The sequence below is a fragment of the Euprymna scolopes genome, chromosome 8 (genome assembly GCF_053919585.1).
Source record: "Euprymna scolopes isolate OS-2025 chromosome 8, ASM5391958v1, whole genome shotgun sequence".
In the NCBI taxonomy this organism is placed as follows: Eukaryota; Metazoa; Mollusca; class Cephalopoda; order Sepiida; family Sepiolidae; genus Euprymna; species Euprymna scolopes.
In genome coordinates this window covers 1,179,658-1,201,911 of record NC_136489.1, presented here as the reverse complement: position 1 = coordinate 1,201,911, position 22,254 = coordinate 1,179,658, and the positions used below count along the sequence as shown (strand labels likewise).

Here is a 22,254-nt window from a genome sequence, read left to right as displayed (position 1 = left end):
TCCCTCAGATTAGCAAATAGTTATAATGGAACACCTTATTTGCTAAAGTCAGTGCGGATTGTAAAACATGCCGGTATTTTTTTTTTCAAATAAAAAAAAATGTTACCTACAATTCATAAAGTACCAAATTAAAACTAAAAAACTATTTTGCAATTATCACATACATTTAGATAAGCTTGAAACTTTCAAATGTTTTCTCCTAGCAAATAATTTTAAAACATGAACAAAAGAAATATGGATATTTCTTAGTTATTTCTCTTCAACCCCGTAAAAAACCTGCAAATTAAAAATAAAATACAAAAATTAGAAATAGATATGTTAGTTTATCTAAGATAGAGCAAATAAGTTAATTTTAAATAAAAAAATCAACTTATCTCCCTTGAATGAAATAAAAAAAATGCTTTTTTAAAAAAAGGAAACAACAAAACAAACAAGTGTTAGTATTTCTAAGATATCTCCCTTTGATCAGGTCGACACATGTTTTTCATAATCAGTAATTTTATTAAGTGACGACGAAAATACAATTTCTTTTCATTAAAGGCACTTAAAATGTTGCTCAGTCGTAAGATTTTAATTCATTGCAGCACTCGAAAGATAAATACCATTCCTTGTTTGTTAAAGGAATAATGTTGGACGGTTTTTTGAGAAACAGTCTCCCATTCTTTATCTTCTTCCATTTTTTGCATCATTGGTAGTAAATTCTTGTAATCTTCAACGTAAGAAAGATATTCTTTACGCATCACGATCACCACGAGACCACCTTTAAAGAAAACAGACAAGCAAAAATAAATAAAATTAAAACATATGCAAATATTTAAATAAATGCCCACGAGATCCTCTAAGCGCGCCATAGATTTGATCCCCCATTATATATATGACAATGTAACTTTTATGTAAATTAATATTAACTTTTGTACCAATTTATAAGAAGCTTAAAATAAACTAATAACAATTTTGTGCAATTTTTTCAGCTTAAAAAAGAACGAAGATTTGAGACTAAAATCGTGTTTACATTTTCAACGTATTTTCAAGGCGAAGACATACCTGTGTTTAATAAATTTAGAAAAAAAATCAACGTTCAGATTTTTATGAATTTGGTAAATAGTTCCTTTCTTTTCATCTTAATCCTAACATATAAATGATGACTTTAAAAGTTTCCGAGTATGCCAACAACAAATATCACTTTTCATTTTTGCGCAGACAAGTAATTTTGTGAATTTTAAGATTTTTTCAATGTATGACTTAACAAAATGTCAGTGACGTTCGCAATTCTAAACATGGGGAGACGGAAATGTTTTGTGACACACATGATCAATAATATTTTCAGTTGGGGGAAAACCATGTCACCAGTAAAAACATAATGTATTACATCGGATATTAAAGGTCTTAATATCAAGAAAACTACTTGCCTGCGTAAGATTTAAATGTGATATTCGTTTTTGCCATATGCAAAAATCAACATATGTCGTCATTTTTTTTTACACGGTGGTCAACACTTATCAAGGCCCGGAAGCCACTCAGGGATAAGGGTTATTGCAAGTACAGTACGTTAGTGTGGAGATTTGATGAAGTGTTTTTTAAGGGGGTGGTTCATTAGGAATTTGTTAACGTTGGACTTGAAGACATCCAAGTTGTTTTTTATTTTTAAAAAGTTAGTGTTGAGGTTGTTTTTTACTTTTAAAAAGTTAGTGTTTAGGTTGTAACAAAGTAAAAATACTATGGATTTTTCTATGTTTATTCACTTTTTAATTAATTTATATTGAAAAAACGCAGTTTTTGTAAAAAGAATAAAAGAGGACATTTTTTTTACATGTTTTCACCCCCCCCCCATTTCGTTTTACGAAATCCAAACAAAATATATCAGAATTGAGCAAAATTTCAACATGTGGTAAAGCGAAAGAGTTAGAACACTTAATATTTTTTAATATATAAAAACATGGTTTTTGACTTACTTTGAATTTGCAAATAGAAAATGAATTTAAAAAATATAACGTCATTTCTAAATAATCTATATATCTATAAAAGTGAAAATGTCTTTGTGTGTGTGTGTCTGTGTACATTTCCCTACCAAATAACTGTCAATTTTCGGTCTAGACACACGAGATTTCACATAAGGAGTATTGCGATTTGGGAAAGTCGTTTTAATTAGTTTTTGGCCAGACATTTGGCTGTCAAGGGTCAAAGTTCAACGATTTGATCTTTGAAAACTCTACAAAGCTTCTTCGCCAATTTTGGGTCTAAACACTTGAAATTTTAAATGTAGGTTACTTGGACATGGGTCCAACTTTTTAATTTAATTTAAGCCCCAAAAAGAAATATTCAAGAGTCAAAATTGGGATCAAAGTTTTAAAAAAGTTGACCTCTGCAATCTCTACCAAATTACTCAGACAATTTCTGGTGTAAACATTTATAATTTTTCATAAAGTGTATTTAGAGATAGTGCCATCTTTTTAATTGGTTTGGTTCGAAAATTTGATCTGCCAAGAGGTCAAAGTTCAAAAGATTTGATCTTTTCGGTATGTAGCAAACTATTCAGCCAATTTTGGGTCTAAACATTTGAAATTCATACATAACGGGTATTCAGGCATGCGGCAAGCATTTTAGTAAGTTTTGGGACGGAAATTATGCAGCCAAAAGGTCAAAGTTGAAAGAGTTGAACTTTGCAGATTCTACAAAATTCCTCCGCCAATTGTGTGTGTAAAGACTTGAAATTTTAGATGTAGGTAACTTGACAGCGGTAAAACTTTTTATGTTTTTGAGACCAAAATAATAAATGTTAAGGGGTCAAAATTGGTGTCACAGTTAAAAGAAATTGAGCTCTACGGTCTCTATGAAATAACTCCGACAAATTTTGGTTTAAACATTTGAAATCTTACATTAAGTGTATTCACATGTAGGGAAAGTTATGAAACAGTACATAGGCCCGAGCAAAGTCGGACTGAACTGCTAGTATATAATACAAAAGAAAAAACACATTTTCAAAAATAATTAATTTTTAAAAGATTTAAATAATTTCAATTCGATCATACCGAACGATTAGTTTAAAACATATTTTAGCGGAAGATTTTGCACTTAAAAACATGTTTTTAATCTAATATAAAGATGACTATTGCAATCTCTAAAATATCTAAATTGAAACGAATTTTAAATTATATATGTAAAAAATTATATATGTAAAAATATGATTTAGACACTAGTGCCTTTGCATTTCAACAACCTGTTAACCTCTAAAATATCAAAACCCCTGTCATAATGTAAAAGTTATAAGAACGTTAGCTGTTTGAATTCATATATTCATTGCTTAAGAAAAAATATTAGTCCAGCGGATAAATAAATACATAAATCACGTCAAGGGTGTTAATTCCATATAGAAACGTTGTTTTAATTTGAATAAAATAAAATACGCATCAAGTGCGCTTGAAAGCCAAATCACAGCGTAATATTAGAACATATACAAATATTTTACTTGTTTGAAATTCATAACATAAATATATTTATAACATAAATATATTTATAACATCAATATATTTCAAAGCTAAAATCCATCTTCAGGATGTTACTTTCTTTCTTTTTTTCTTTTCTTTTTCTCCATGTTGTGAAGTTGAAGAAAGAAAAGTAAAGAGCCGCGCGTTGTATCTCAGCGGTTGTATTTTGAAATGTTGGAACAGTGCGTAGGCAACGCGAGAATAACCTCAAGGGTGTAAATATAGAAACGTTGATTCAATTTGAATAAAATAAAATACGCATTAAGTGCGCTTGAAGGCCAAATCCTAATGTTCCTAATATTCCGTTGTGGTTTGGCTTTCAAGCGCACTTGATGCGTATTTTATTTTATTCAAATACATAAATATCTTAAAATAATGAATTCGTATTTCAGTAAATATAATGTTTGTGTAACTATTATAATCTAGCAAAACAAACAATAGTAAAAATACGTTTCATTGTTCATTTTAGCGCGTTTGACTATCCGTCGTATTTACACGCAATGTAATTTACACACAAAATTATGACGGCGCTAATTTTGCGCAAAAAATGACGATTTTGTACAAAGAAATAGAGGTCCATAATGTTCACAAAAAACATTAAAATAGTTGCACCAGTAGACATTCTTTGCATGATTACCTGCATGAAGTCAATTTTTCAATGGACCAATGATTGCACATCCACAATCGATGCGCACATTATATTTTATATGAAGCGACACGGTGAGATTCCAGCAAAACTAATGTAAGCGAAAGATTGGTGTTATTTTAGAATCTTTATTTTCTTCAAAAAGTTGTCCTAGAAAAACCGGAGGGTTTGGTCCTCTTTACTCTTTTATTGATAATTGGAGGGCGTATCATTTCGAAGTGTATATTTCCTTTACCAACTTTCCAACTAGGATGCAGTTATACACATATCCGGTTTTTAATGTGGTCAAATTCTACTCTTCAAAAAGAGGCACATTCATTATGCCTCAGTCTAGAAAGATTTTTTAATTGAATAAAGACAACAATATAACATTCTAATCACTTTCAAACACGCGACACCAGTTATTTTGAAATTGTCACCCTTCTAAGTTGTGGCTAGCTCAAAGTGGCTTAACTTCGCTAATCTGATAATTACTGGTGATTTAATATGACACTGCTGTAGGCTCAAAAACTGAAACTGAAAATTTATATTATAAAAGAAAAAAAAATGATTCATTCCTATTTTTTCATATTCTGAATACATTTTTTTCTCTGCATTTATAACATACATTGGTGATAACCCTTATCCTTGAGTGGCTTCCGGGCCTTGATAAGTGATGACCACCGTGTAAAAAAAAGAGATTACATCGAAAGGCTAGAAAATCTACATAAATATAAAATTATATTCCTATGTAAGATTTTCAGGGAAAGGCAAGCGAATGTTCCCGAATACTCTAATACTCTAATGAGTCTATTATAACATAAACCTTTAAAAATTTCAAATATATCATATGGTTATGAAATTTAAATAATATCTATTACATTTTTTATGAAGACATTCGAAGTTTTGAATCTCTACGTTACGTTCTGTGCGCCAAAATACATACGTGCCACAATCTATAAATGACCTGCGAGGTTAGAACCCCATTTAACTTTCAAATACTTTTTAATTTACTTTAAACCATATACATAAAACATTGATTTAGAGAGTTTTTTTTTTCAACTGACAATTTTAGAGAGTGAAAAAGGTAGGGGGACAGCAAATACAATGAAAGTAATGAGTATAGTAAAAAATATAAGTAGTTTTGATCTTCATTCAATCACGAGCAACGTCGTGTCTCTCTGCGATCATATAAATGAATGATTATAGAATTTATAATGACCTTTTTTAACAACTTTTCGCATTTTCTTGATTGAATTTCCAGGAATATGACCTTCACCCATGCCACCAGATATTATTAGGACATCATAAGAATCTAAAAATAAAAATAAAATAATTATTTTTGAAGTTGCTTGGGCAAAAAATCATTACTTGAATTTAATAATCCGGTTTCATTTATCTTCTTTGAATAAAATTCCATCCTGATTTTATTTATTACTAGAAGATGAATCCAGCGGGGCCCGGTTTTACACGTAACGTTCAATTTCTTCTAAAAATGAAATTGAAACATGGCTATACTAGCATTATTTTTTTTTCTAAACGATTTCATTCTTGTAAGTAAAAAAAATATACTCGAGCTGAGATCGAAACCGATACGTAAAGTACGATAACCATTAAGCCAGCTGGACACGGTATTAACAGAATGTTTTCAAACTTACTTATACTTAACATAATGCAAACGATTCGCGCATGTGCAATCGTGAAACAGCAAACAGATACAAATCTGACAATTTCTACGTACCAATTTTTTCAATTTTGACTCGTTAGCAGCCTTTTTTCCAGATGAAAACTGATTATAAAGTTATCTACATTATACACTATATACAAAATTTTATGTCAGTAGATGAAAGATACGTTGAGTATATAGATTAAGAAGTGTCCCCACACACGTTCTTACTTTTATATATAAATTTATATTAATAAGTAATATTGTAATACTTTCTTTCTCACCTTTTTTCTCTCTTCTCTCTATATTTCACTCTCTCTTTCTCTACGGCGAAACAGTTTAATTTACAAAACTAAGCTGTCATGTAAAAAACTATTTACCAACTGCATTATTCGTTTTTCTAAATTTTCAAATTAAAAACATATGGCATATTAAAATTCATGAGAAATCTACTTTTTGATTCCCTAACACGCATCGTTTATTATTACAACACAGATTTATTTAGTGGGGGAAAAAGTAAACGTGCAAACAATTTATAAGGCGAATCATACCATCAGGAATGTCAGTCTTATCGTCAAAATATTCGCATAAGAAATTCTTGTAAACGTTCTTCTTCTCAGCTTCCACGAGCATACCGTCGGAAGGGTCTAGAGCGTCAATGTTTGTAAAACCATATTTGGCTAACTGAAAAACAAAAGGAGAATGATATATATTAAGGATGTTGAAACAAAATCTAAAGCGAAAGGACGCCAAGTTGGGCTGTACCAAGTTGACAGTTTGGCGAACGATCAGAAAGGATATTGATTACTCTTCATGCTGCAAGTTTCGCCACATTCTCATCACAAATATTTATAAGGGATCAACGAAGATTACGACGACGGTTTTGTTGAATCAGCTCAAACATAGGTTGCCGGGATGCTGAGGTTTCTCTCTAATGAGAAAGAGATTCAAACAGGCAGAACGACAGGCGGATCTGCCAAGACATCGACGAAGTTTCCGTCTTGAAACATATGAAGTTTCCACTCTCCATTATGACCTTGACGTCATATCGAGTGAGTGAGTGCATGATACCCATGATCTTTCAAAAAAGCGTGCGAGTCACGACTGAGATCTACTAAGTTGTGTTGCGGTGAAGCCGTGGATGAACGAAATAACCACCGGATACTCCTACGTCTTCCAGTAGGACTGTCTTTCTGCAATCTAGGCATGGTCACTTAGCTACGCTTAACTATTGGTCACCGGACTTTTAGCCGATCTCCTCACCAGACTATTTCATTTATGGCGTGATCGATCCAAAATCCGACAAGTACGACATACAGAACGGTCGACTATAAAGGCTTACATCGTGGAGGCGTTCATCGCTATTGGCAAGGACAAGATCGGCAAAACATGTAACTTATTTCAATCGCCTTGCAATGGTTGTCTTAGTTTTAGAATGTAACTCCAACCGATGCTATATAAATGGTAAAATCTCTGCAGAAAAATCTTTTTATAGCCTATTTCATTTTTTCTTGGAACGTGTCGAGTTTTGCTACAATACTTTTTTATATTTTACTAGCAGGGATACTCGGCGTTGCCTGGGGTCACAAAAAACAAATAGAAGAAATAAAGTTGTGTTTGAACAATACTTAGAATATTGAGCACTTTTTGATTACTATATGCTACTTCCATCCTATACAACGCCGAGTTAGTATTTATTTACTTCCCCACTGAGCAAATTAGGCACAAGGCCATTTTATAATGTGGGGAGATTGGGGAAAATGGGGACCAGCTCCCCGGGGAGTAGGGGAGCTGGATAGTGGCAATTAGTATGAAGAGTTTCCCCTACATTGACCAATAACTGATTGCTACAAGAGCAATGGTCTTATATGTGGGGTTGCCCCCACATAGGTCTTTGATTGAACTTTGTTGCCCAGGCCCCGTAGGGCCCGGGCGGGCGAGTTGTACTCGCAGGCCGAGTTTAAATCTTGTAAACTTTACATTCACATTTCTTTGCAATTGTTTCAAAGACATAAATAGGAACTTTTTGGGCATATAGATCTACTACTCAGTAGTTTGTAGTAAACTAAATGTATAATGCAAAAAATGTCGACCATGTACGTGTAAATGGAGTAATAAACATTTTTAGATAGTTTTTCGGGTGAGGAGCAAACTCAAATGATGGAAAATACTCTTCTTTCTTAGAAGTGCACGCCTGTCGAACTCTGTTCCGTCTGCCTGTTTCCCACCTGACTACAATCTAGATGTCTTCAAGTCCAACATAAACAAATTTCTGATGAACCGCCCCCTTAAGTAAGACACTTTATCAAATCTGTAACACTAACGTACTGTAAACGCAATAACCCTTATCCCCGAGTGGCTTCCGGGCCTTGATAAGTGGTGACTACTTTGTAAAAAAAAAGGAAAAAGGTATATTGTAAAAACAACGACAAAAAAAAACAGTAAAAAACATTCACCATCATATAGAAATTACTCCAAATTAAGTTTTTCGTTTATCGTTTCAAATGTAAAGGAGGGGGTGAAGACTTAAAACATTCACTACTTCTGAAGTTTACGTACCATAGAGAGAGAATAACTTTATTATTTAAGAACCCTTTCTTACTATAGAAAGAGGGGCTTTCTCAACTATTGCGTACTTTCACATAACAAATTAATATAAAAAAGATGCAGTAAAATTGAATTTAACTTGAGAATCCTATCTAAAAAATAACAGGGTTCGTAAACTGTAGAAGTACTAAACAGATAAAACACGTAAAATGTAAGCGTTATAAAAAAGAAGAATCCGCATTTTCAAAAAGTGGCAGTCGAGCCCGTCCTCTGATTATTTACATGCAGTTAAATGGGCTGGTAAACAGCAAAAAAAAAAAAAAATGAAATAAATTCAAAAAGCAAAAGTTCAGCTAGAATTCGTCACTGTCAACTTTCTCTCTCAACTTTCAGCACGTGTTATGCCAACCACCTCTGCCAACAGGCATTTTATTAGAAAACTGACCCTATTCCATCTGCATACGTGTGTAGTGGAAGATAAGATCTCGTGGGATTCCACGAGACCTTATAAATCCATTGCTGCCATCTTTAATTTCTCTCTCTCTCAGATCCCATCCGAAGGTAAGTTGTATAGCCGCATAATACACACACACACACACACACACACACACACACACACACACACACACACACACACACACCACACACGCTTATTATATTATTATATTCAACTCTACACCCCACCTATTCTCTAGACCACACAGGTGGCGTGGTGGACGTGGTCATTTGTTGCGGGAACTACTACGAAAGGGGATTTGCTAGACTACTTCATCTTCATTGGAGCTCTCAGAAGAGGCGTCGGAACCATTGGCATCAGCGTTAGGGCGTACAGTCATGGACTTCTTCATCTTCATCGGAGCTCTAAGAAGGGGTGCTGGAACTATCGGCATCAGCGTTGGGGTTCGCAGTTGTACCATCACGGGGAATAGATCGTATCCACAGGTCATCGTTGGATGATTCACCATTACTGCTACTCGCCAACTGGTTCGTATTCAGGGCAGGCCGGATATCCTTCACATGGCGTGGGGTACCATCGACTAGCACGGCTTGCTCACTGATGATGCCAGTGATTCGCCCTCTTTGAAAGCTGTTGGTGCATCGATTATTGGAAGGCTTTACACAAACAGTCCCCTAACTCATACTCCCCTCAGATTTCCTGCCGATCAGACAGACGGGCGTCAATGTCCTTGATGCGCATTCGATAGCAATGGATCGCATTGGTGTGTGCGGTTGCAGCAGTCATGGCATGCTTTGGAGATGCATTATATCTATAGACCGCCTCTGTAATTGTGCATTGTTTTCTTGCTGCGATCCTCTTCACGCTTCGATGGCACCGCTCTGCTATGCCGTTACCACTAGGTACATATACACATCTGTGTCTGAGCTGGATCCCCCACTTGTCTACGAAACGTATTAACTCTCCACTGCAGAAGGTCGTGTCATTGTCTGTGAGGATCTCTTCAGGCAGCTCCCCTCCATAAAATATGGACTCAAATTCACGGATGACACTGGAGAAATCCTGTCTTATTAACGGGCGCCAGATTGCGAACCTTGTCGGTCCACAATTGATCAGGGTGAGGAACTGCTGGCTGCCGTAGTGGGTTATGTCCATACCCAGTCGGCTCCAAGTCGCGTCTACTCCCATCTGACCTTTCCGCCATCTGACCGGAGCAGGGTCGATTGATAGGCATGTTTGGCATTCCTTGACTACCGCTTTCACTGCACTTTTGGACCCCGACAGATTGGACAACTGCACAAAATAACATGTCCGTCTCACTTCGGGGTGTCCACTAAGGTGGTGTATCTTCCTGATTTCATCCGCCACCTCAACAGAGGCGACACATAAAGGTAATGGCTCGGCTTTCTTCTTTGATTATTACATTCAACTCTACACTCCCCTAGTCTCCAGACCACACATGTGGCATGATGGACGTGGTCACTTGTTGCGGGAACTACTACGAAAGGGGATTTGATGGACTACTTCATCTTCATTGGAGCTCTTCAAGAAAAACCAGAAAACTGCGTTTAAACGCACCTGCTCTACTAGGATAAAATTTAAGAGGCTTTCAGAGCATTACAAAAAGTAGCTTTTCTATTTAAGATATTGCGCACATTGTATTATGGCGCCCGTCAAGTGCTTCTGAAAATTAAACTGCTAAAATCACTTTTGGATTGCAAATATGCAAGATATTAAGGACTTGATATTATGACTCCAGGCAACAGCAAAAATAGGACCAATAAGTTATTTATCCCGTGTTACAGTGTGTTTAAACGCACTTGCTCTATCTAGAGCCTAGAGCACTATTAAAACCAAGTTAAGTTATGATTAGTTTTTTACCTGTTCTATCCAGGATATTTAGTACGTAAAAAATTAAGGAATTGAAGTCGGTCTGCGCATTCGTACTTAACGAATTCCATTTTTTTTATCACAATCGAAGGAATACACACATAAAACTTGAATTTTTCAAATAAACAATGGGAACAGGCTTCAGTTTAAAACCGAAATTAAAATAAATGCAGTCAATGAACACCTAAAACAGGTTTGATCATGAGAATTTCGGATAGAAATTTATTTTTAGTTCGAAACCAAAAGGCTAAAAATAAAAATAAAACGGACGACGTCAGCTGGAACCAAAGTTAAAAACTTAGAATCTTCAGTTCATCATCCAATGTACTGAGCTAACTGGAACAGTCACGTCAAGACGTTGTCAATTAATATATTTAAAAGTAAGGAAGTGGAAATACATCTGCTACGCATGCGCAGATAGATATATACAGGAATTCTATCGGTAAACAACAGGGCCATATCTGTAAGGAATCTTAAGTGGGTGAGTTTAATGCGTAGCAGAGTTAAAATAAAAATTGAACTAAAAAAAAGAGACTAAAAACTTAGTCCGATTTCATTATAAATTTATTTCGAACCCATAGGACGTTTTCAAATGAGTGAGCTGGCTGAGATTTGTCGTCTGCCCAGGGAATGATAAAAGCTAAAAGAAGGCGTGTGGAGAGGGAAGTAGAATTTGAAAATGAGGAAAGAAAGTAAGGAGCAGGAACATAATTCATTACAGTGCCATCGCACTAACAACCGCTCGGCCTATAGTGTCAGATTGATTGATCTAAAAATCAACTGGGTTGCAAGACAGCGAAAATTAACTCTTACATACGTTCTCGTTACTAACGCTATTAAGTTGTGAAATCGCCTGTGTTATATATTGAAATATCACACACACACACACACACACACACACACACACACACACACACACACACATATATATATATATATATATATATATATATATATATATATATATATATATATATATAAGAAAAATAAATTCCATATTGTTAATTATAAAAGTTCTTTTTTTCAAAACGAGGGGGGCTGTTTTTCTGAAAATATTCGAACAATACAGGGTTTGAATTTGTCCGAATAGCCTTGAAACAATTGTAGCGAACGATTAAATACACTGTTTGTTGCTACCAACCCATTCTTTGATGTCCTGGTTTTGTTAAAACCATATATATATATATATATATATATATATATATATATATATATATATAGTCACTTACATACAGTACTGTTTCGCTGTTTCACAGTTAATCAGTGCGGCTAGACAGGCAACTACCTCAAGCCAGGATTGAAGCCCGACCGTCTGTACGGCAGTCAAGGCTCCTAACCATTACGCTATTGGCGGCTGCTGAACGAGTAGTGAATTTAACGATGTTTTGACATCGTCCGAAATACCTCCACGCGATTTGTTTACACAAAGAGCGTCGCTTATACGTTAATGGTAATTCGTGTATCACTTCTCAATATGCTCAACTCAAGGTGAGGAGCATTATAGTAATCCACATACAGTACTGTTTCGCAGTTTCACATATATATATATATATATATATATATATATATATATATATAAAATGGGTTAATAAATTCCAACGAAAGAAAGATGTATATTTAAATAAGGGAGTAGTCACCAACAATGTGTATTTTTTAACATTAATTTATTATTCCGTGTCTTGGTTTTTCATTGAGAATTATGTTTGGGTCATTGTAATAATATTTTTAAGTCATTGAAATCGTTTACGATTGTTTCAGACGGTCTGTGATGCGTCCTCTTCAGAAATTATTTTCAAATGTGTAAAAATGGCGATTTTCGTAGTTAGTTTGAAGTTTTTCCAAGGGGTGGAGGCTTGTAAGTGTTTATTACACATTGGTATGCTGAATTTTTATTGCTTTTTTATTTGGTTTGTCCAGGGAGATTTTGACCTCGCTGTAGTCAGTCGCTATCTCTTTCTGCTAATGTGTTTTTCTTTTCCTTTAGGGTGGGGTAGGGTGTGTGTGTGTGTGTGTGTGTGTGTGTGTGCGTGCGCGCGTGTGTGTTTATGTGTGTGTGTGCGCGTGTGTGTGCGTGTGTGTGTTTGCTTTTATTGGTTTGGGAATGTGTATATTGTTTTATAGTATTTTGGGGTTATTTGCTTCCTAAGGAAGGCGGCCGTGGTTCGAGGTCGTTACTAATGTGTATGTGTGGAGAGGGGGGACTGGCTCTTCTGAAGTAAGGGTAGGGGTGCTTTCATTCTATTTTGATATTTATTTTTTGGATTCTTGGATTTTAGTATTGTGATTTTTCGTTTTAGTCTTATATTATGTTTGTTTGGAAAGAGGGGTGTATTTAAAATAGGGGATTTTTTTAATATTTCTATTTATTTGTCTCCCCATGTGGGTATGGCCAGACCCAGGATCGGTTCCTAGTGTGGGGAAGATTTTGTTCCCCAGAGGGGGGGAATTGGAGGGGGTGTAGGTATGGGAGGGGGATGATAGAAGGGAAGATAGTCGTTTCAGTCATGAGGGGGTTCTCCTCCCCTGACTGAGGAGGGAGCAAGGTGTTGGAACAGATATTATACTATGGTTCTAGGTGTCTCCTAGTGTTGTTGGTTTCGAGGTTAAGTAGGGTTGGTATTGTTCAGTGTGTTGTATTAGAGATAGGGGTGTTATGTCTGTGTGTGGTTGTATGCGCGCACGTTTGTGTATTTTAATGTGTCTGTTCTTATTTATGTGTGGGTGTGTATATGTGTAAGTGTATGGGTGTGCATGCGAGTGTACCTTGCATTTCATGTTTTTGTGTGATGGTATTAGGTTCTGTTCAGTTCAGGAGTGAATTTGGTGATGGAGTTTTTTTCCTGTGTAAGTAAATTCTCAGATACATGCTATTATAAAAAACCTAGACACCTCAAAAGCATGTGGACCAGATCTCATCCCGGCTGTGCTATTAAAAAAATGCTTTGCCGAGGTTGCTCCAGTTCTGTCCAAACTTTACAATAAATGCCTTAACGAATCTTGTTTTCCCGACTGCTGGAAAACCGCCTCTTTGGTACCAGTCTTCAAGAATTCTGGTGAAAGAACTGACCCACTAAATTATCGCCTCATTAGCCTCCTCCCGCTTTTCGCCAAAATATTTGAGTCCTTAGTTAATCAAGCCCTAGTCCAGCACCTAACAGCTGCTAAACTCCTGACTGACAAACAATATGGATTCAGGCAAGTCCGTTCAACAGCAGATATCTTAACTGTAGTTTCTGAACGTATATACCGTTCATTGGATAAAACAGGGGAGGGTAGAGCGGTGGCCCTTGATATATCTAAGGCTTTTGACAGGGTATGGCACGATGGTCTTCTAAGGAAAATTAGATCATATGGAATCACTGGAAGAATTCATAATGTAATTAAATCCTTCTTAAGTAATAGAAAAATCAAAGTTGTCCTCGACGGACATACATCCAAACAATATGACATAAATGCGGGAGTACCTCAGGGGTCTATCCTTGGACCTCTATTATTCCTGATATTCATAAACGACCTCCCTGATAATATTGTTTCGGAGATGGGTATATTTGCCGATGACACCACTCTCTATAACAGATATGAGGGGAAAACAAATGAACACATATCCAAGGAAATGGCAGAAACACTAGAGGACGACCTCCAATCCGTAGTGGAATGGGGACAAAAATGGTTGGTCACATTCAATGCTGCTAAGACTAAGCTTGTTTCCTTCAATAACTACAAGAAACCTTCTCTACCACCAATAGCAATGGCCAAGAACACATTACCTGAAAGTACTTCTTTTAAACTCCTCGGCCTAACGTTTACAGGGAATATGAACTGGAATAGATACATTGAGAGCATTGCCAAGGCTGCTGCGAGGAAGGTTGGCTCCCTCTACCGTGCTAGAAAACTACTTACGCCTGCCAGTATCCTATACCTCTATAAGGCAACCATTCGCCCATGTATGGAGTACTGTTGTCACATCTGGGCTGGTGCATCTGCTGCTTGTCTCTCGCTCCTGGACAGGGTTCAAAAAAGAGTCGCCAACCTGATAGGTCCTGAACTGTCATCTAGGCTTCAACCTCTGTCCCATCGACGAAATGTTGCATCCCTCTGCCTGTTCTACAAATACTTTAATGGTGAATGCTCTGACGAACTGCAAACACTTGTACCTCCCCGACGTAACTACCCCCGACAAACCCGACAAGCTACTAAGTCTCATCCCTTTACAGTAGAGATCCCTAGGTGCAAGAAAGCCTTTTACTCCAATAGTTTCTTCCCCAGAACTGCGGGTCTTTGGAACTCCCTTCCGGGATTCTGCTTTCCCAACTGCAATGATATACAGAAGTTCAAGTGTAATGTTAACAAACATCTTTCTACTCTTCTCCCTTCATAATGACCCCGCTAATTGATTCCCTAATAGTAGCCTCCTGCTTCAAAGTGCCACTGTGCCTTGTTTGGGGTTAAAATTGAATAAAAAAAAAATAAAATAAAATAAAAATAATTGTCTGTTTGGAAGATTGGCATTATTTTGAAGCTGTTTCCACTGCATGTGTGTACGTGTTTTGAAACATAGAGGTGTCTGTTATCTGCAATTTTGATGTTGCTCTTATGTAAGGCCACTCTATTGCTGAAATTTTTAGTGGCGCCTATGTAGGATTTGTTGCATGTTGTGCATCTTAGTGCATATACTACCTTTCTGGAGGTGCAATTTAGATCCTTTTTTATTTTGAATGTTTGTGCTAGGTTTTTGAATGTGTATGTGTTACCTTCTATTATTATGTCACATGCTCCACATCGCGGTTTGTTGCATTTTGTAACTCCTTTTGTAGTATGTGGGACGAGTTTTGAGGAAGTTAGGACGTGTTTTAAGTTTTTGGGTTGGCGTTTGCTTTTTATTATTTTTGTTGTTTTAAGTATGTTGTTTAGTTTGTCGTTCTGATTGAGGAGGATAAGGTTTTTTGTTATCTGTGTGAATAGTTCTGGGTTGTTTGTGTTGTGTGTAGAGACGTATGCTAGAATTTGTTCTTTGTTGTGTTATTCTGGGGTTCTTAGTTGGTCTATTGGAATTTTTTCAGCCAGTTCAATACCTTTCTGTATTAGTGGTAGTGGGTATCCTCTTTTCCGCAGTCTTATTTGTACAAATAACTCCTAACAAACGGTTCCCCAGTTCGATACAAAACACCTGACGAAGGCCGGAGGGCAAAACGGCCGAAACGTTGTGACAATAACAACCAAGATGAGGAAGTCAGTCCGACAATCTCAATCAAGTTGAACACTGTTTTAAAGTCACTGACCCTGAAAAAAGCCTGATCCTCTTCTTACTTGGATTGTTGGAGATGATCTAATGCCGTGTCTTTATTCTCTAACAATCTGTGACGTAATATTGCAATTGTTTTTAATACAATGCTCAGTCAATATACTTCAACATACAAAATAATCTAATTTTTATAATTTAAACTTTATATTCGACGTTGCAATTGTCAAAAGAATCATAGTTGCATTCCAAAACGCTATGGCTACCCACACCCTGACATAGATCCTGTTATCATCTAAGTTACAATTTTTACGCATTAACTTTTTTTTTCGATAAGCCCGGTTTACTCGTTAATTCTAGCGACCTTTAAGAGGAAACAATAGGAATCTCATAAGCTGGAAACAAAACTTAGATTAGCAGAAAATTACGTGTGATATTTGGGAAATGTCATATTATGTGTGATATTTGGGAAATGTGATATTATGTGTGATATTTGGGAAATGTGATATTATGTGTGATATTTGGGAAATGTGATATTATGTGTGATATTTGGGAGATATCCAGCTTCGTAGTTAGGAAGGTTTGGTAGTCAAGTTTACCATGTTATTTCACAAATAGCTTAGTGAAGGATAAATAAGTCTATGCTTTTATTTACATTTAGTAACTTTTGTTGATGAAAATGAATGAGGACAACTGAATTGATACCTCGGTTCAAATGCCTTACTAATCGCGGGGCAAGCTGATAATTTAGAATGTTCTTTGATCTGCAGAAAACTTTGCACTCCTGCCATGGTGCATCCACGAATGGAAAAGTAAGATCCCTCAAATATATTTTTTTACTGTAGCTTTTATGCTAATCTATAAATGTTTTCCACTTGTTGATATTTGCTAACATCACACAAAACACAAATTCTTCGCGGCATCAATATATTATATTCACTATAATTTTTCTTGATGATTGTCTTACGAGACAAATGACATAATCAGAAATACGTGCAAGGTAGGCTCAAGAGATCAATATAACTATTTTGTGGGAAAATGCTCTTTCTATTAACAACAAGAGATTCCATAGATTAATGTGGAAGCAATATTATAAGTCTACAATGATACAAATTAACTCAATTAGAAATGGTTTATAAAACAAGAAAGAAAGAAAAATATTTGAACTACTAGACATATGTTTGTTTACATTTCATCAAGGGGACAAACATTGTTCGGTGAATTATTTTTTTCCGTTTCTGAGACTGTTAATCTTATGATGTTTGATATGATATATTTTAGCAAGATAAAAATTGATTCATGTCTTTCACAATATTTTAAATTCTAATGACCAAACAGCCTCGATTAAAGTAAAACGTGATATGCAAAGTTAACAGTGTGCTCCCTTTAACCATGGCCACATTTTATGTTAAGTGTTTCACTTTTAAGAGTTCTTATAATAAAAACTTTTCAACTGACCTCTTCTCCAAGCCGTCCACTTCCAGCAGCCACATCTAAAATCCGCTGAGATGAACGATCCGTTTTCTTGAAACACTCTGCAAGAGCCGCAGATGCTATTATTGGGCCCCGATATCGCGTGGGGTTCAAATCCTGCAGAAAAGAGATAATATACCACGAAGCCAGAAATACTGTGAATTTAAAGTTAATGAAAAAGTGTTTTAAATTATAGAGGTAAGAAAAAAAAAACAATGTGATAAATGGCACACGAAAGGGTTGATATGCCGTAAAATATAACAATTAAATCGTACAGTATATCTACTGCTTGTACATGGATGTAAACCGCGTCAAATTATGGTAAGATGTTCCTTTTCATGTCAATGGTTGATCTTGTATATTTGCAATGACTAAAACATTAGTTTCCCTTTGATATCAGTGCTACTTAAATAAGTATAAGTTCTTTCTCCTATGTAATTACTACTACTTGAATAAGTAAAACATGTGTTACCTCCCCTTTAAAATCACAACTATTTGAATATATGAAGCATAAGTTGTCTTCACTTGCTATATTCATTACTTAACTTAAGTGACAGCTTCAGTAACTGTTGTCAGTCCGGCATGATTCGAGCCAAGAGTGACAGTTGTTTATAATATTCAACCAAGTCAAACGATCTGAGGTATCATATTTGAAAGGTCAAACACAAAAGAACATGCCATTGAGACCTACAGAAACTAAACAATATTCAATGCTTATGTATGAATGCCTCTCTATCTATCTTTCTCTCTTTATTTCTATATCTTTCAATGAAGAAAGACAAGAGAATTGTATTGTTTTTAGACAATCGACGCCTAAATTCTGTGCGCGACAAATGCTCATAACAGTTTGCGCAGTCCGCGACAGACCTGAATCTACCATAACTGGATTTAAATATGCTCCGCCAGTTTTAAGTGTTAATAATAAATCATGTTATTTTTATAAAACAGATGCTTTGTTCGCTTATTTTATGCAGCGTTCAATTTTAGCAATAAATCCTCCCAATTAACGACAGTAAAATGCCGCCCATTAGCCTACCATAAAGATCTGAGCAAATGTAGCCGACGTCAAGTCAACCACCTTAGTGGATCTATCGTCTATGTGCGTGTCATTTTATCGTTTATCCTCCAGGAAAGCTGGTTGCCGTTCCTAGAGCGTTTCTCAACCAGTAAACGACCGATCATAATGTCAGTATTAGCTGTCTTATCTATTATTTGAATCTATTGCTATCTCTCTACCTCCGATTCTTACTATTATAAGTAGATTATATGTCGCCAAATCCTGGTGCATTTACTACTTGAAAAAGTAAACCATGAATTCGTTTATTATGCGATCGCTACTACTTGAAACATTAAACTCAGCCGTCTCCACTTGAATAAATCAGACATGATGTGTGTTTGCCTGTGAAGAATAAATATCTGTCTCTGTCTGCAATCCTAGTACATAAGTCCTCTCCCACTGCGATTATTGCTACTTTAATGAGAAAAGCATGAGTTATCTTCCCTTGTTATAACTACTGTTTTGATAAGTATCGCATGAGTTGTATCCATCTGCAACTACTGCGACTTGAATTGGCACAGCATGAGGTGTCTCTGTAATCGCTACTACTTAAATGATTAAAAAGCTGTCCGGCAATGCGACCATTGCGGGTTGAAAGAAAAACTAAGTGTTTCCGCTCTATGCGATCATTTCTACATGAATTGTTTAGACTCTAGGATTAACTTTGCTTATAAAGGTAGCCTAAAATAAATATTCTATCAGATAGCGTGTTTAACGACTGTAAGCATGAATTGTTTTCTGTTCTGATTATTGCTACTTGAATAATTGAACGATGAATCGTTTTCTGTTGGGTTCATTATTGATTGAATAAATAGATAAGTAGTCTTTCTCTCTCCACGATCATTACTAAAATTAAAGAAACCATGGGTTGTCCCCTCACTTGCGTTCACTACTATGTAAAACCCCAATGTCTCGCACTGCAATCAATAATACTTAAATAAAATATAAGCTGTCTTTCCGTGCAATTAGTACAACTTCGATACTTAAAACAAGAGAGGTCTTGCACTGATATCACTGCTACTTGAATAAAAAAGGATAAGTTTACAAAAATATTAATCTAGTTGGCCTTTTAAACAATTTCTATATAATTGATAGTTGATATAACTTATTTTTAGCAATTATTTAAATTGTTGTTTTACAGTAATGCTATAACCTGTATTGAAAGCAATTTACTTTTATTGTTTCTATGTTAGATAAGTGATCAAAACGAAGAAAATATTTCATAACGAGTAAATACCAACATATTTTTACGTATGCCTTTTCTACGTAAATATTATATTTTATTTTTATAGTGAATACATTTTATTTAATTCTCTTCTTGTGAAAGGTGCTATCAGTTATGGAAATCGGTGATTAAAAATGCTTCCTATTGTAAAAAAAAGGAGTTTGGTTTGTAGCATTGACTGTAACCATCCATGTAGAGAATAGATGATGGTATTATCAGGAAATATACGGAGAGCTTATTTATGGAAATCAGGATAATAAAGATACAAGTTTTGATTCGTGGTACACACCGTGATTAATAAGATGTTTTGATAAAGGCCATCGAGGGGGACCTAGATATTTTAAGGAAGGAACTGATTAGCTCGAATATTAACCTAGTAATACTGTACAAATTATTTCTAATTAGAAATGTTTCATGCCAGACATTGTCAAAAGCCTTGAATGTTATAAGTGTGACATTCACTTCTCTTATCCAGTGTACAGTGTGTTCGTAGAGATGATCATTAGGTTATCTACATCTTCCAATCTTAGTCCTATTCTGAGGAGTGTAGCTTCAAAGCAGATACTAATTCTCTTTGATACTAACTATTACTTCTAACTACCCATACGGGGGCATAGGAATGTCTGGCTTTGAAACTAGGGATAACCCTCTTGATGTGGATGGACCCATAGATCTGGTCCGATCATATCATCCATCTAGGATTGAAAAAACTCCGATATGTAAACCTGTGCCACTGACCTCATACGTTTTAACACCAAACAAAAGAAGGAGGCCTTCTCAGTTCTAGACATCAACCTCACTAGAGTTGGTGACTCGATTCAATCACCGGTTTGCAAACCTAAACTGCTTAAGGCGTAGATAGCCTCGGCCTATCGCCCGGCTTTCATGCTTTTTATTTGCCTATTAGTCAGGAACAGAGGTGCGGTCATAGGGACGCATTAGAGACGCCTCGTGCTTAGCCTTGTTTCCTGACTAAGGCAAGGAATACCGTCCGCCACATCCGCCTCATTCTCTTCTCCTATACCTGGGCTTCATGGAGGTGCTTGTTTACCATGTATGCTAATATGATTTGACTGGACCACTCCTGTGTGACAGATGCGAGGGTACCGGTTTTTACAGCTGCTGCCTGCTGTTTCCGACTGACAGTACAGGGGTCCTATTTCTTTTGTAGCGATTAAAGGGGTTGCTCTATCATCAGTTGTATAATATCGGGATATTTGTAGTGCAATGTCGCGCTAGGAAAGGGACCTTGCACTCATCTCTGGTGAGCATTCCCGAGGCCACACTCCTGTGGATGAGGAGTTGGCTGATAATCTTCTTGTATTGCATGATAGTGGCTATGCATCCGTTTTGCCAAGCACCTCACTCTAAATCTGAAACTACGAAATAAAATAAAATGAAACCTCAATCCAAAATAACGTTCAAACCTAACACACACTCGATCAACAATTCGCCTCCGCACTTGAGGCTCGCATTTACAAATATCGGATGACTTAGATGATTTAGAATCATTTCGCCTGCAAATTCCCTGGATATTTTAGCACTAAATGAAACTAATCTGCACTCCTCCATCCCGTCTAAAATCTTTAACATGTCTGGTTATCTTCCACTTTGTTGGAAAGACTCTGACAGACACATGCACATGGAATTTTGCTGCTTGTCGGATTTGTCGAAGGCGTTTACGTCAAATGGGTACAAGAGCTTGTAGTTCGTCGAAGCATCTACCATTAAAATATTTCCATGATTAGGTAGAGTGATGCAACAGTTCGTCGATGGAACAGTGTATATTGCGGAACATGTTAGGTTGGCGACTCTATTTTGAATCCTTTCTAAGAGGGAGATACACCAGCCTAAATGTGGCAACAATACCCCATCCATGGACGAATGAGGGCCTTATAGAGGTATAGGATACTCTTAAGCATAAATAACTCTAGCACGGTAGAGAAAGCCCAGCTTTTTCTTCACATAGGGTTTGGCCTTTGGGCCGGGATCGGGGTGTGGTGTCTGTTCCGGCGGATGCTGCAGGCGGGGACCATTGCCCTTGTGGCAATGAGATTCTAGTCAATGTAGGAGCAACCCTATATACAAAGAGACTCTCACTATGCAGCTCTCATTTCCGACATCTTGGGAGCTGGTCCATTCCCCCTCCCCCTCTCAGCATTAAAAAACGGCGTCATGTCTAATTTGCTCTCGTGAGTAAGCAAATAAAACCAGCCCACCTTTCTTTCAACTACATTGGCAATGCTGTTAATATATCTATTCTAGCCGAGGAGTTTGAATAGCCATGACTATTAGTAGTTGAGCAGGTTTATTGTAATTATTAAAGGGACGAAGCTTAGTCTTAGCAACATTGAATGTGACCATCCATTTTTTCCCATTCCACTACAGACTGGAGGTCTTCTTCTAGGATTTCCACCATTGCATTAAATATGTGTTTATTCGTTTTCCCTTACTGTTTGTTATAGAGCGTGGTGTCGTCAGTAAATATACTCATCACTCTTTTATCAGAGAGGTAATTTTGAACAATTAGGGTCCAAAGATCGACCTCTGATGTACACCAGCATTTATATTATATTGTTTTGACGTAGGA

General features: G+C 36.3%; 1 protein-coding gene across 3 annotated transcripts in view; it reads right to left on the bottom strand.

The window, feature by feature from the left end:
- Window positions 1-435: 435 nt before the first annotated feature.
- Window positions 436-22,254, bottom strand: part of LOC145283480 (methyltransferase-like protein 27) — a 72,878-nt gene continuing 51,059 nt past the window's right edge. For all 3 annotated transcript variants that reach the window (XM_080132298.1, XM_080132297.1, XM_080132296.1), the window contains exons 3-6: window positions 17,368-17,499; window positions 6,328-6,460; window positions 5,333-5,425; window positions 436-760 (exon numbers count right to left, since the gene is read on the bottom strand). In XM_080132298.1, the coding sequence (XP_079988424.1) occupies window positions 576-760; window positions 5,333-5,425; window positions 6,328-6,460; window positions 17,368-17,499 (543 nt within the window). In that variant the 3' untranslated portion in view covers window positions 436-575. The remainder of the gene's footprint in view (window positions 761-5,332; window positions 5,426-6,327; window positions 6,461-17,367; window positions 17,500-22,254) is intronic.